The sequence below is a fragment of the Fukomys damarensis genome, unplaced genomic scaffold (genome assembly GCF_012274545.1).
Source record: "Fukomys damarensis isolate Sample0158 unplaced genomic scaffold, DMR_v1.0_HiC HiC_scaffold_16, whole genome shotgun sequence".
NCBI lineage: Eukaryota > Metazoa > Chordata > Mammalia > Rodentia > Bathyergidae > Fukomys > Fukomys damarensis.
The window spans coordinates 121,093,297-121,109,002 of record NW_022900928.1 but is presented as its reverse complement, the minus strand read 5'-3'; the positions used below and the strand labels follow the sequence as shown (position 1 = coordinate 121,109,002).

At 39.3% G+C, this 15,706-nt stretch overlaps 1 protein-coding gene across 5 annotated transcripts in view; it reads left to right on the top strand.

Moving 5' to 3' along the window:
- The window catches only part of Epha4 (EPH receptor A4), a 144,377-nt gene extending 130,016 nt beyond the window's left edge, over window positions 1-14,361 (top strand). For 2 of the 5 annotated variants that reach the window (XM_010611805.2, XM_033764658.1), the window contains 4 exons: window positions 3,142-3,335; window positions 6,589-6,744; window positions 7,059-7,892; window positions 12,000-14,361. In XM_010611805.2, coding sequence (XP_010610107.1) covers window positions 3,142-3,335; window positions 6,589-6,744; window positions 7,059-7,173 — 465 coding nt within the window. In that variant the 3' untranslated portion in view covers window positions 7,174-7,892; window positions 12,000-14,361. The other 3 variants (XM_010611806.2, XM_010611808.1, XM_010611807.2) reach the window with 3 other exon arrangements.
- Window positions 14,362-15,706: the final 1,345 nt, after the last annotated feature.

Below are 15,706 nucleotides of genomic sequence, written 5' to 3'. Positions count from 1 at the left end.
AGAAAGAAACAAACAAAACTCACATGTGATAAAATTGACATGAAAGGTTTATTGAAAGAAAACTAGTGAATATTTTAAAACCGGCATAGTTATAATTAGAGCTTGCCCCTCGAGGACTCTAAAATAAAGCTGCAGTAAATGACCCTTTGTAAATTATGCACATCCCTTTAAACGTACCATCTGGACTAGTTCGTAAGGGAGTACCCGCATGCCTGCAATTTCAGAAAAGCATTCAATAATGACACTAATAAGATTCCAGAGTAATAGGATTTAATTACAAACATCTCCAGTAAAGAAGGAAAAATCCAAACAGAGAGCCCTAGATCAGAGGTCTTCCTTGAACACATTTAAACTACCTCTGGAAAAGTTTTAGGTAGTTTTAAAGGGCTTGGAAACTCCCATCAAAATAAAATATACTTTACTCTACTTTTTGAACCTCATCCCCCCTCCCTTTTTTTAATGAACAGGATAAATGATCATCAGAAGATGTTTACAAGTGTGATGTGTTCAACTTCTCAATGCAAATTATATTTTAGAAAAAAATTCTTTTAAAAACTCTCTCCAGTGTACAGTGCTGCCTTACTCTCCTGAAGAAACAGGAAGTTGCAAAAAGAGCCTTGGCAGTTACACAAAGAGCCAGGTGCTCTTAAATAGAATGCAGGTTGCCTGATCAGTAAAAGAATGTTCAGGGGCCAGGGATTTAGCTCAGCTGTTCGATGGCCTGCCTTGCAAGCGCAAGGACCTGAGTTCAATCCCCAGTACAAAAAAAAAAAAAAAAAAAAGTAAAAGAATGTTCAGAGCTGTGGAGAAACCGATGCACTACATCACTAGTGGGGCAAAAAAGGAATTCTCTACTGTGAATATCCAGATTAAAGGGAAGGGTAGTATTAATCTTATATTTTTTTGTAAAAGGAGATTCATAGTGGATGGGAAGAAACAGCACAGCTAGTCTAAATGACAGGTAATTACAAGCTGGATAAGGACTATGGAAGTGAATGGTGTGTAATATTTTATTATTATACCATGTAGATGCCTTCAAGTAGCTTCTTACATCAATATTTGGATGTAGATTTTAGACCCTCAGAAGGAAAAAGACAAAAAACCTAACTGAAAAATCATGCATGTATCGACATAATTATTTAATATTTAACTTTCCCTTATTGCAACTTAGAGAAGTGGCTAAATGTTCCCAAGGGAACAGTATCTAAAGATACCAGTATTCCTGCTTTATATATTTTTAGATGTACAACTAGGACAGATTCTATATTATATTAAAACAATTGGCTGTTGTACATACTATTTCTTTATTTTTTGCTTTATCCATGAAAAAAATCATCTGAAGCCGCTTTGCCCACCAATAATATAGATCTGGCATTCACATATATTTGTCTCTCTATGCTAGATTCTGTGTCGAACAGGAATCAATAGGAAATGTAACTGGAGAATGACCTTCCTGGGTAGAATTCATTGCATGAAAGTAACTGTCAAAAATAGGACAAACTTAACATTTTTTTGTTTGAATCTTTTTTTTTTCCCCTGAAAGATTCAGCAATAAACTGAGAAAATTTGCTTTGTTAATCCACAAGCTACCTTCCAAGCTGATAGGGAATAGAGGGCTTCTGAGAGAGTATTAATCAGTCTGAGGAGTGTTACAACCAATTGAGTCACCTTAGCTTGCGTTCTCGTCAATTCAATGTGAAATGTTTTCATCAAGTTTAGAGTCAAAACCATGTACCTCGGAAGAAAAAAGAAAAAAAAGTCAGAAGATCAAAGTGACCTAGTGCCCTTGCCACAAATAAGTAGAATCAAATGAGATGCCTTAGACAGGTCTATCTTGGAGAAGTAGAGAATAGAATGAGATGTCACAAAGTACATGGAGAAAAAGAATCAAAGGAGTTAATCAATCAAAAGATGATTGTTAAAGTGAAGTAGTTTTCTGGTTAAGAAGACAACAGTCAAATTAGCATCCAGAAACTGGATCCCACTAAATTAACTTTATTTGAAAGCCGACTTTTGAGCAGTCAATAGACGCATTGGGTGAGTTCAGTGTAGTCACCGGGATTTCCACAGCCACTGTTTCTCCAGCAGCGATGATTTTGTAGCAAAATGAAACAAAACAAAAGTGCTGATTTGAAGCAAATAAAATTTTAAACCCTCAAACAAATAAAAGAGTTTCCAGAATCTCAGAGTTACTCATAAACAAAGCGTAGGAGTGGCCCAAGAAACTATGAAGTAACTCCCATCTTTAAGTGTGGCGTGACTCACACCCATTATGTTACTTGGATTCGTGCCCCAAAGGGGAGGGGCTTAGAAAAAAGCCAATAAGAAAATAGTATAATGCCAGCTTAGAAAAATTAGCATTGGCAGAGAGAGACAGCAGAATGGTTTATATCTTATTAAGCAAGAAAACCACTCTGGAAGGTCTTGGACAATAGGATAATTATTGCCTACCATTTTAACTTCTTTCCTTAAATGTGCAAGGGCCTCCTTTAAAATTTAAATTTTAAAAAATCTATTGCATATACTTTTAACAGTCAGCCAGAAGACTACTGAGATCCAGAAAAAGAGACACAAAATTGATGTCTTAGTGTATAATCTTACAAAAGGGACAACGGTTAGGCATCTGGAGGTAGGCTCTAGTGTTGACCCGTGTTAGCTATGTGAGCAGGAGGACTTGGGCTTAAAATTATGCCAAGAGAATTACTTTTTGTTAAATGCTCCTGAAGGGATCTTTGGCACTAGGTCAGTCTCTTTTTAAGGGAATGTGTAGGTGTGTTGATGCTGACTTGCAAAGTGGGGAGGGGCTGGAACAGGATCTTGTGATCTCAGAGGGCCTCACCAAAACTCTGACACCATGTTATTGATCTACATGGGTTTTAATGACTTTGGAGTAGGAATGCACCTTCCTTTTAGAGTTTCAGAGTGGCATTGCTTGCCATTTATGAACACCTCATAGCAACAGCTGTCTTCCTCTCCTGTTGCCAGCAGTGCTCAGGTCTAGTGTTGGCTTCTGTGAAGGAGTTGGAGCTGTGCCATGCTCAAGCTTGCTGGCAACTTTATGTGTAACATGCCTGTCTGGAGGGTGAGCCTCCAGCAATATCCTGCCTGGCAGCTTAACATAGCATCCCGTTGTCTCTGTAGGTGATTAAAGCCATCGAGGAAGGCTACCGGCTACCACCTCCCATGGACTGCCCCATTGCCCTCCACCAGCTGATGCTGGACTGCTGGCAGAAGGAGAGAAGCGACAGGCCTAAATTTGGGCAGATTGTCAACATGTTGGACAAACTCATCCGCAACCCCAACAGCTTGAAGAGGACAGGGACGGAGAGCTCCAGGTTTGCCCTGCTTACTTACTAGTAATGTATGAAAGGATGTATCAGAGGTGGCAGGCTAGTGGTGACTCATTTTAATTCCTCCCTTTTCATCAAAGGCCACTTCGTAGATCTCTGCAACTTGGGTGGCTTCTTTCTCAATTAGTCAAGTATTTACAGTAGTTCTCTTCATCATTTTGAAGAGCCTCATGCCTGTCAGTTCTCATAGTCGTGAGAATATGTAAAAGGAAAAAGAAAACTCAAGTGCTTGTTTTATGCTGCTGGCCCTGAAAATTTAGCAAAAGGCTGAAATATACTCTTGGAAGACATTCAAGGCAGTAGACGGTATTTTTTGAAAAGACAAAGGAACATGAAATAATAAATAAAGATGGAAGGATGAGCCTTTAAATACTGCATCTCTAAGTTGACTTATCAAGTGCTAATTGTAGCAGGAGATTCTTTAGGTTTCAGTCTGATTTCCCCTGAGTCTTAGAAGGACACAGTCAATGTAGAAACTGATCAAGTTACAAAAAGCATGCAGATGAATTTTTGAGAAGGGGCTTCAAAACAAAAAGGGTTGGACCATCTGGGAAAGAGGTAGTTAATTCACTGGCAGGAGTGACACGAAGTGTGTCAGTCTCTGAAGTACACAAGGATACTATCTGTGCCATAAGTCACTGGGAGCTTTCCTCCAAGCAGCATGGCTTTGCTGCCGTCACATTCAGAGTGCCTACATGCCAGGCCCAGCTGAAAGGCGCAGACCATCCTTGTTACTCAAACTGTTGAAGAAGCCAAGAACAATTAGACTAAGTGACATCGAAGTACCACCTCATCTCCAGATCTGAGCTTCTCAAACCCTCCTCCTTTTACGGGGCTATGAATTAAAAATAGAAGGATATTTTAATTCCTCCATAATGTTTAAGCCTTGTCAGTCTTCGCAGGCCACTGGTATTTTCCTTCACTCTTTTTCCTAAAAACTTAGCTTCAAGTTTCTGGAAGAAAAAGAATACAACTCTTATCACAATACATGAAAAAGAATTTGGAGTAGATAGCAGAGGAACCACCTTCTCTCTTCTGTACTTTCAGGTTACTATTATTGCCCATTAGATAAAAAGCGTAATGGTCAAGCTCTTGAAATTACCTCAAAATGGGCTAAATTCACACCTCACCTCACCCACATGGTAACTTTCTGAACAGAAGAAAGTAACCTGCCATTTCTGAGCTGTTTTTTGTTCTTCTATTCTCAGAAATGGTGAAAAGGGGAACTATGAGGCCTCCATTCTAGGTGTAGCCAGTTTCTTCAGTTCTAGGTCAATCTCCTCTGTCTTTTAGATCATCAGCCCCAGAGCCCATGTCTGCAGTTTCTAAGGCCAGTCTCCTGTTGCTCCTCATGTATTTAGGAGAATACATAAGATGTTCAGCCTCTAATACCACATAATACCTGCTTTGCACCAAAGTACAGAGTAAATTGAATTCTTGGATACACTTTTCTTATTTCTAGACTTTTCTCACTGATGGTACAATGCTAATTACTATTTCTGATAATAGGATGTAACATATCATGTCACGTGCTCCCTCACAAAATTAGGCAAATGTCATGATGTTCTACAAAGAACGTGGAGACTTCCAGAACAAGCTCGAGACTGAGCCTTAGTGTTAATTGACAATGAATGAAGATATTTTCATCCTGAGGTCATTTTGACCTTGTCAGGCATTTAGAGCCTATGGCTTGCATTGTTAATGGGCTTGGATTGAAGTTAGAAGTAAATCCAAACCAATAAGTCCTTGCCTAAAGACAAATGCTATTGCTGTATATCCACCACTCACTTGCAAATCTAGAACTCTGTCTTAATTCTTTAACTCAAATTTGAGAGAAGAATTAAATCTTGATTATTCTCACTGTGAATATCTGTAGACTTTTCCTCAGAATACTAAACTTCAAGTAATGGGTACAAGAGAAGGGTCACCAAGTCGAGCTATTATTTGCACATAAAGCTGATTGGTAAAACAAATCTTTATTGCAATATTTATATGATGAAGAAGTAGTACAAAGCAAATAATTTTAGATGAAAGTAAAAAATTTTAAATGGAATTGGATTAATTCTGCTTTACAGACAATCGAGGCATTATATTGACCTAATTTTCTTACTACAAGAAAAGAAACTTTTGATTGAAATTATGTAATTCCAATATAAATGTTTGCACTCAAACATAATCCCAGGGTGAAAGTCAGGTCCAACTACCAAGATCGAACTTTTAAGGAAAAGAGAAGTTCAAGAAAATGTAACAACAAATAACAATATTGCTGCAGACGAGGTAGTCATAGTAAAGGTTGCTTAAGATAAATGTGAAGAGCTGTCCTACGATTGCTTAGTAGTTCTGATGAAGATCACTACAATTCTCCTGATAATACTTTCCTTAAAATAGGTGATTTACTGTTGTATCAGTATGAGGATGAATGGCAGAATTCCTACCTCTAGTCATTCTTGCCAGTGGCCTAATATAAAACACCTGGCTTGAGAAATTAGTAGACGAATAAATAAGTTAATAAGAAGTGCTTTGAATTTGTTGAAATCATTATTTGGAAGCTGCAGCAAAGGAATAGGAGAAGCACATTCCACAGTCCCAACAGTGATCAAAGTGGCCATTCTGTCTGCCAGTCTTGGCGCACGTGCTGGTGAGGCGTGGGTTGATTACAGAGGGGATTAACTCCCTGCTGTCTCTCAATGGTCTGAATGCCCTGAGACTGCCTGCAGAGCTGGCTGGAAGCATGCAGACTTGGATTTCTCACTGTTCTCTCTGTATCCATCAAATCTGGCAGGTCACAAGCTCACAGTTTTCTCGTACTTCTTTTACTCGTACTTCACTAATGTCTCCATAGTTGCAAAAGTAACATCTGTAATATTCAGTCCAAGGAAGGACTGAACTCTTTCTGCACAGACTGGATAGGTTTCAGCCACAAGGGCTGCCCTACCTACTCTTTACCCCTCACTAGAATGCTAAAAGACCTGCTATGAGCATTACTGCTCTAAAAGGTCCGTGTAAAACAAGTTCGAGCAATGGAATTCAGCACAGATATGTGATTATTTATTACCTATATTCATAGCTCTGTCAAATTAAGGGCAAAAGTCATATGGTTCTATTTAAGGATGAGTATTCCATTTCGAACTTCTCTTGGCTCTCTGTTGCTCCTGCCTATTTTAGGCTGCCTGGCTTCTGAGTCTTCCTGTAGCACCGATAGCTCCTGTCTGTTTACACTTCCTCCTTTCACTTCTAGACCTAACACTGCCTTGTTGGATCCCAGCTCCCCAGAATTCTCCGCTGTCGTATCAGTAGGCGACTGGCTCCAGGCCATTAAAATGGACCGGTATAAGGATAACTTCACAGCTGCTGGTTATACCACGCTAGAGGCTGTGGTGCACATGAACCAGGAGTAAGTACTCAGCGATGTAACACGAAAGGGTAAATCTAGATTTCATAGTATTTCCTTTTTTTTTTCTTGCTTTGAGCTACATAATCATCCTATTCATTAAAAAAAAAAACACTGGAATGCCTCTCATTTTGATTGCATATATTTTTACACAGCCTCTGTAAAGCACCTCCACTGTTGTACTGAATTGCTTACACACCTGCCTTGTGCTGTGTTAACTGTGGCTGACCCAATGTATGTCTGCATGAAGTCCGGAAAAAGAGATTCTCGGCCCTTGTGACTTTTTCTCTCCTTCTTTGTCATCGCCCCACCTACAGTGACCTGGCGAGAATTGGCATCACGGCCATCACGCACCAGAATAAGATTTTGAGCAGCGTCCAGGCAATGCGCACCCAGGTGCAGCAGATGCACGGCAGGATGGTTCCTGTCTGAGCCAGTACTGAATAAACTCAGAACTCTTGAAATTAGTTTACCTCATCCATGCACTTTAATTGAAGAACTGCACTTTTTTTACTTCGTCTTCGCCCTCGGAAATTAAAGGAAAAGGTATCTGCAGCATTGCTTGGTGTACAGATTGCTGAAACTGTGGGGCTTTTCAGAAATGGCAGCCAGTCATCGGGATTGGACCTGGAACAAATGGTTTCTCAGAAGTACCCAAGTCCATCACCAGTCTGTAAAATACATGTACCTATATAAGTAGAACTCTGCCTCCGACTCTAGATGCTGTATTTGCTGCCAGACACTGAGCTTCTCCGAGGATCCTCCATCCCTCCTCTGTTTGGAATTACAACCATGGTGTTTTGTTTGTGGCATAAATTACAGTCATCTCCCTCCGCTGGAGCGAAGGCCGCACCTAGGAACAGTTTTGAAGGATGTGGCTCGTGTGTGTTGCCTCTTCAGTGTCCCCATCACCTGGGGGATTCTTTGGACACGGCGGGGCTGGAAAGGAAAGGAAAGCAGATTTTAAAAATACAGGACCCCAAACCCTTAACTGGGACAGAGAAAGTCTGTCTCTTTGGGCCATATAAAGTTTTATTTGTGGACTCTACAAACTTATCATAACTACCTTATGGAAAATGGGCTGTGACAATCTGGAATAGGGAACTTGCATACTTCCCTCCTTTTAAAGAAGCAACCTCAAAATCTATAAGGTAAGTTGAGAGAATCAACAATGAATGCCCAGCAAAAACATGAAAGGTGTGTGTGTGTGTGTGTGTGTGTGTGTGTGTGTGTGTGTGTGTGTAAACTTGATCTCATTTGCAACACTGAATAGCAGGTATTTTTTCATGTCCTCCAGGTAATATGTTTTTTTCGGGTGTTTTTTTAGGAGTTCAGGTTTTGCCTGATAATAGAAAAGGACATCAAATACAGTATGGTTCTCCTAATGTTCTAGGAAGACGTGAAATATAAATTACACAAGGTGAAGTCCAAGGTGAAGTTGTTCAGGAGGATAGTTCAGGGATGCCTCTGGCAATATTTTCCCTCAGGGAGGGTTCCTCTTGTCCTTTGTACCAAACATTCCGTATCTTCTGAGTACCTAATAGCAACGTTGAGGACCCCTTTCCCTCTAGTTGTTAAATCACATGCTCTTTTGGAGAGTTTGCTTCATTGAAGATGTGCTGGGATGTCTTTTGCATTGGTCTAATCTCTTGTCTTATTTTGGGAATCATTGCCCCAGATGGGATCCGCCAAGGAGGATTTACCAAGACATGGGAGATGTGGCCCTCATGCTGACTTCCTTGTTATCTGAAAGTAACCAAGTGAAGAATGTATCTTGCAGCCATAAGTTCATTAAGGGCTGTCAATGCTTCTATTTTATGATTTTCCTCTTAAAACAGATGAATTAAATGGCTTTGTTCGTTCTTAGAAGCAAGTGACCTAACTTTGGACCGGGGAATTTTTTTTTTATTCCATTTTTGTCACTTTTAAACAAAAGCTTGGTTGATTTAATAACCTCCCCTCCTCAGTTTTATCCTGAAAACTATTTCTTATAGAGTAAAGAAAGTTAAATTGGATGTTGTCAAATCATGACAGTTTAGTAGAAACCTTTTTTTGCAACGTAAGTTGTAAAAGCTTTTCTGTTCAGAAGGAATGTAAAATTTGTTTTTAAAGCTACTCCAACAATTTTTGTTTTACTACTACGTTTGCTGAAGTCTGTGAGTTCTGGATATTCATATTAAAAGTTAACAAATGTAGGTTGGGCTTTTGGTTTTTGGTTGGTTTTGTTTGTTTACTTTTTGAAATTTTTTTCTTTCAAAAAGCTGTGGAATATTTTGTTTTAAAAAAAAATGTTCCAATTTCAATAAGAAAGCATTATGGAATTGTATTTTAAATTAAAACAGACTATTACCTTGCAGACATTGAATAATTAAAATTTTTGTTTTCTTATATTTCTAACTACTGAACATTTTCAAAGCAGAAATTTTCTGCAGAGAGGATGTACTGATTCTAACATATCCCAGGAAATTAAAGCTATATACTATGCTGGAGTAGTTTTGTTATTATTTGGCAGATATCTCTATAAATGAAATAATCAAGGAAGGATGGAAAGAAATGTAGAATATGAAATCTTATGTCATTTAAGGTTTACATTTTGAATCTTAGTTTTAACACTTAAATGTGTTAGAGTCACAGCCAATGGAAGCCTCCCCCCAAAATCTTTTCTAAGTGTCTAAAATAGTAACCATCAGCAGTAAAAGTGTTTACTGTAAGCCACTGCCTCCCTGAAGTTCAGAAAAGAGACATGAGAATGGTAGGAATGTCCCACTGCTTCCCGGTGTGAAGCCAGGAGCCAGGCTCTGGCATTGGGACGGCTGTAGAGTCTAAAGCCATCTGAAATGTTGACACTGGGAAGTTCACCCCACTCTTCTTTACAACTGAGTTCCTCCCCTGTAAACCAGACAGATAATGATACCTTTGTAATAACACATTTCCTGATGCGTGATGGTGTCATGTATATGTGTGTACGAAACCCTCTTGTGGACAGTACGGTGAGCTTCCGGGAGAAAGGGCAGTCTGCTTCGTTTGGCGGCCAAGTGTAACTACTCAGTCTGCTGTCATTCACTTGTGACCCTGGCCACTTTACTGCACGTGCCTGAGCAGAATGAAATGCAGTACAGTAGCAGGGGCCCTGCAAATGAACATCCTTGGTTGGTTTAAATGGATTTAGGAGCAGTTAGGGCTAAATGTATATCTCTACAAAAGCAGTACTCCTAGCAAATGACTCCTAAGGGATTAACATACATTGTTTACCCTAGAAGTTTATGAAATTGTTGTTTTATAATTGGAAAGGCAGTCAGCTGGGCACGTACCACTCCATTACAATGAATGGTAGAGCTATTTCGATGTCTTTCTGGCTGACTCAAAGGAGCAGCACTTTATTTAGTCCCAATGAATTCCCTTCAGCAACTCGTGGCCCTCATACACCACATGCCTCATCTGGTCTTTGTTCAAGAAATTCCCCCTGATGAAGGAGTTGTCCAAATTCAAAGGAGAGAGGCTTATTTTCCTCAACTCTTATTCTAGCCCCAACTAGATATAAACCTTTGTATTCCCACTCTTCTATCCTCAGATGTCCAGAAATTTCCATTCATTCTGCAAGAACATCAACTCCACCAAATGCTCACTTAATACTGTACACACACACACGCACACACACACACACACAATAGACATTTAGATCCCAGCCTTAAGTGAAGAAGGGGGTTGGCACATTGAAATGGGACAAATGTATTTGAGGCCATTCTTTCTCCTCTAAGAATGGACTTTCTGATAGCAAAGAAACTCTTTATTATACAGCTTGCCTGCTGAGTATACCTGTAATCACAGAGTCTGGGAAGCTGAGTCAGGAAGATCCCAAGTTCAAAGCCAACCTGGGCAATTTAGGGAATTGGCGAGACAGTTGCAAAGTAAGAAATAATAAAAGGGCTGGCGGGGGATTGTAGCTCAGTGTGAAGGATGTAGATTCAATCCCCAGTACCACCCCAAATGTGTGTGTGTGTGTGTGTGTGTGTGTGTGTGTTTGTGTGTATAGTACTTACCTACATAGTGTGATTATATCACAGAACTTTAAGATCGAGTTTGTATTCTCTTATTTTCTTCACATAAATTCACAAGTAAAACTGCATTGCAATGAAAAGAAACAATCATCTTCTGAAGATATTGAAAACCACACCCTATCCCACATTCATCATTTTCAATTTTAAAAGCTGATTTCTATATGAATAATTTGTGAGAATCCTTTATTTCCGTCTCTCCAAATAGACCTACTGTGCTTTGTACATGTTTAAAGGTGGCCATTTCACTCAAAGAAATGTTTTTATTTATTCCTTCCTACAAATGAACATTCACCAAATAAATGAGCAGACAAAATAAGCACAGTCATCGTAATTCTTAATCCCTGTTCTACATTTGCAGTCTCACCTATTAAATGCAGCCCCTTCGTAGAAGGTAAGGGCCAAGGAGCGACCTTGGAAGTCACCTGTCACAGATGAAAGCAGGAAAATTTCCTCTTGTCCTTTGAATTGGTGATTTGACACGTTGAAAGGGCCCTGAGCAGCCTTGGTGATTCTCTGGACCAGCCTGGTCCGATTCTAGGCTGAGGTCTAAAGGGCTCAGTGGGTATTTTCTTGGCATTTCAGAGGAGCCTGGAGCTCTGAGACCTCCAAAACCATCATCATCGTCTCTGTGCCCTGGCCCCAGCCTCCCTCTCCTCCCTGATTATCTGCATATTGTATGGATCTTTTACTAAACAAGATAATCTTCCTCTTTAGAAGTTTCTTTATCCACCCCCTCAAAAAAATCCATTGCTTTTTAATTTCTCGGGTTGCTTTTAAATCATTCATGGTGACCATTCGTGTATTGTGAACTGAAACAATTCCAGATTTTCATTTCAAAGAGTGTTCGTCCAACAGAATGGTTCGAGCCTGGCCATAGATTTGAACTTTATGGCTCTAATCCCAGCTTTTTGAGGTCAGGATGTATGACCTTGGGCAGGTTGCTTAGTCTCTCTCTGCTTCAGTTTCTGATCCAAGCCTCAGAATTGTTGTCATCAAGCTGTTGGTACAAATTCTCTTTTGTTGTTGTAATTATTATTTTTTCAGAAGAAGAAAGTACGGATTCAAGATGTTCCTCAACTCCTTTTATGGGGCCATACCACCTTCTACGAAAGTGTTTTCTTTCTCACAATATTATAGGTTGGTCACTGGCTGTTAACATTGGCTGATGTTGTGTCTAAAGACTTGTTCTTTTCTCTGCAGGGAGTAAATTCTGCTATCGCAGCCTCACAGCCCTTCCTGTCGACTACAAAGCCCTTGGAAGAAAACAGAACACACCCTCCTCAGCTCCTTCCAAATGTGTTTCTTCTGCTTCTGTGACACCAGTTCTGGGCAAAGACAAGGTTGAAATAACATCTACACCTGAAAAGAAGAACTGTATGGTTTTCTAACCCCATTTCCCAGTGAAATCAACAGAATTAAAGTTCAGCATCTGTTCTCCAGTTGCACGGAGGAATGTACTGTCTTACAGCGCCAGCTCTGCAGAGTGCTTACTCCCAAACTCCTCGTGGTTTTATTTATACGTATTTCCATATTCCATTCCTGTATGTCACTGCTGCATCAGTGTGGCAGCAAGTGACCAAAGGCGACAGGTTTTACTATGGACACCAGGTCAGGTGACACCACATAGAACAAAACCAGTTCTCATGAGCTGCCTATGATATGCATTGCTGAAATAACATTTTACCCAGGGTGTGCCATTGCAGTGATATAAATATATTTTTTCCTAGACTAAATATGAGCAGACTATCTCTTTTGATGTGTGTACATAGGTATGAGTGCGTGCGTATGCGTGTGCTTAGGTGTGTGTGTTTGTGTGTATCTTCATGCTTTAGACTGCCTGAGAATGTTGTGGAATGCTACATTAAAAAAAAGTTCTGGTTTCCTACCAGTTCCGAGATACAGAATCATTTGATACAGTGGGCTTGGAGACCATGCCCATCCCCTTGGAAAGGACCTGGAGATGTTAACTGTCCTATATCTGTAAGTGTATTTTTGTAGCTGCCACTCTAACCTTAAGGACTAATTCTACAGCTTCAGGCAGAGGCATTTTCACCTTAATGGTGGAATAATTTCAGAATATAAACCCATTCAGGTGACGGTCCATCATCAAAATCACAAATTCTGATTCAAGTCATCTAACTCACCAGTTCCTTGCTGGAGAGAGAAAAGGGGATGGAATCTGTCTGGTAACCACAAATGGAGTACAAGTAGCCTTTGTTTCCCTGCATAAATGGATTTGTTGAATGTGAACAAATATATGCAAAACAGATACTTTTGGAGATGAACGTAGATATGTGTGTCAGCTTTGAGATGATGTGTCCGGATTAATACTTTGTCTCCCAGTGTCACAGAAAAATACATCCCAGTGACTCTTGTGATTAATGTAGCTGGGATGAAACAGCTCAAGCAATTTCAGGTTCCCAAATTCTATGGAAAATTCTACAGTAATTAATATGCAGCTAACTCCTCTTGCCCTCAAGATGCATCAGCCTTCTTGAATCTGAGTTGTGGTGTGTGAAGATTCAGTATTGAAATGATACTATACCAAACTCCAGCTGACATACTGCCATTTTACATAATCTGAGTGGCTGCCTTGCTTATCCTAAGCTATGGTTGCAGAACTGTGGCCATTTATATAAGCTATACCATCAAATCAGGGAAAAATGGAGGAAAACAATTCTGAACCATATTATTATTGAACAAGTAGAGAAAATCATCAATAAATATTTATTGCATTCTGACAGGGTGTGTGGCTTCTCATAGCTATGCCAGAGTGACAAAGTTCATTCACCCCTTTTTGGGGACCTTAATATATTTTTAAAGGGATGTGCCTATGCATTGATGCCTGAAAAATGTCTAAAAATGAGGTTAGGTTGACTCTCTGAGCTGGCCATCTTTCCCAGATGTAAGGGTAAGAGGCCAACTTCCTGGTCTGTGTCTAGCCCCTGAGCAAGCACTGACTTGGTGAGTTTGGATGCTAACTCATGCTCAGATCTATTAAGCAGAGCGAAGCTTGGTTCCCTAGCACCAGATCCAGTAGCTTCACCATGTGTCCACAGGCTCCAAGTTATTTTTAGCAATCTTTTAAATGAACTGTTCTGGTGTGTTTAAAAAATTATTTTCAAAAAAGGTTGTTCTCAATACACTGCTAGCATGTGTGTCCTGAGACCTCATTTTCAATCTGTGAAGGATATGTGTATTAATCCATACACTTGTATAGCCTCAATATTTGCTTAAGACACTTCTGACCAGTAAAGGAAAGTTCTAGAAGCAATATTTTCACTTCTTTAACATTATCCAAACAACATCAAGCAATGATACACACTGAAGAGTGCATTTATTTTTTGTATCACTCCAAGTATGTTGGAATATGCAAGGACTGTGGTTAAAATTAGAATGTATAAGGAGTATTATAATTTAGTTCATACTGAAAAAGAAATTAACAGAACATTGCTTGGTTCCATACATGTTCCAAAATTTGAGCGATCTTTTGAATTAGACATAGATTTTTCTATTTTGTTTTAATTTGTCAAGGTGATTTTCTTTCCTTCGAGAACTTTAGGTACACATAACTTATGTCATTTATTTATGGTCTTTTATACCTAGTTTGTAAAATTGTAAAATAGCAAACTAAATGCAAAGAGTTTGCATTTGAAAATAATAAAGTAGTTGCTGTATACAAACCTGAAATCTGATCATGCGTTTTCAATAACTTTTGCTATATAGATGGTTTCTCTAAATTAGTTATTGCTTATAATTTAAAGTAAAATCTTAAATTCTCATGGTGTACACTTAATTGTGGATAAAAAGCACTGACTTATTTTCTATTTATTTTCATTGTACTCATTTTTGGGGTACCGTGTGATGATTCAACACTTAATTTGCAATGTATAAAATAGGCACTGGCTTCTAACTCTTACCCTTGAGAATAATGCATTTGAAAATCTGATTTTAAGATCCCGTATTCCACTGTAATTAGAACTATGGACTTGGGTTGGCACTCAAGCTCTGCCACTTAGTAACTGTGCAGTCTAGGGAAAGTCTCTTACCTTCTTTCTGTCAATTTCCTTGTTTGTACCTTGGCAATTGCAATAACAAAAGCCTTTATGAAGATTAAATATATATTAAAGTGTTTAACACAGGGTCTAACACCTCGCCAGAGCTCAACAACTGGTGGCTATTCGCAGTAGCCTTTTTGATGGTATAAATCTCTCTCGTATCTCCCCTTCTTTATCCTCTCTTACATCTTTGTTACTGACCCAAGAGGTCAGGTGCAGTTCTTGCCCAGGACTTTCCACCTGGGATGCCTGGATCCTTGGGGGGTTCACTGGCATTCAAAGGAGTCTGAGAGATTTCCTAAAACTGCAAATACTAGCAATTACATTCACATATGGATTCGAATGAGGTGTTTCATAAATATTTTATCAAATGAAAAAGTATTAACTACAGCCTTAAGGGTGAACACCATCCTCGTGATCCCATATCATTAAATAAATGACTAATTGGCCAAGTTCTTGTCAACTGAAGATCAAGCTCAATACTTACAACATACTCACCAAAGCCCTAACAGCAACTGGCTTCAGAGTGGAGGCATGCCCTTTCATTTTACCAGCAGCATTTTTAAAACATGGGTAGTGAGATGCAAAGAATTTCAGAATCGGTCACATTAGTTTATTTTTTATTATTTTATAATCAATTCTGGAATCAGCTCTGTTAATATGTAGGTAGTCGGCAGCATATATGGGATTTGTGAGAGACTACTAAGTTTGGAATTTTTTCCCCTGTTATTTAGCAAGACAGAAAGTCAGCCAAGGGCTGGGCATTTAGCTCAATGGTTCTACCACCTGCCTCACAAGCACAAGGACCAGAGTTCGATCCCCACTACAAAAAAAAAAAAAAAAAAAAAA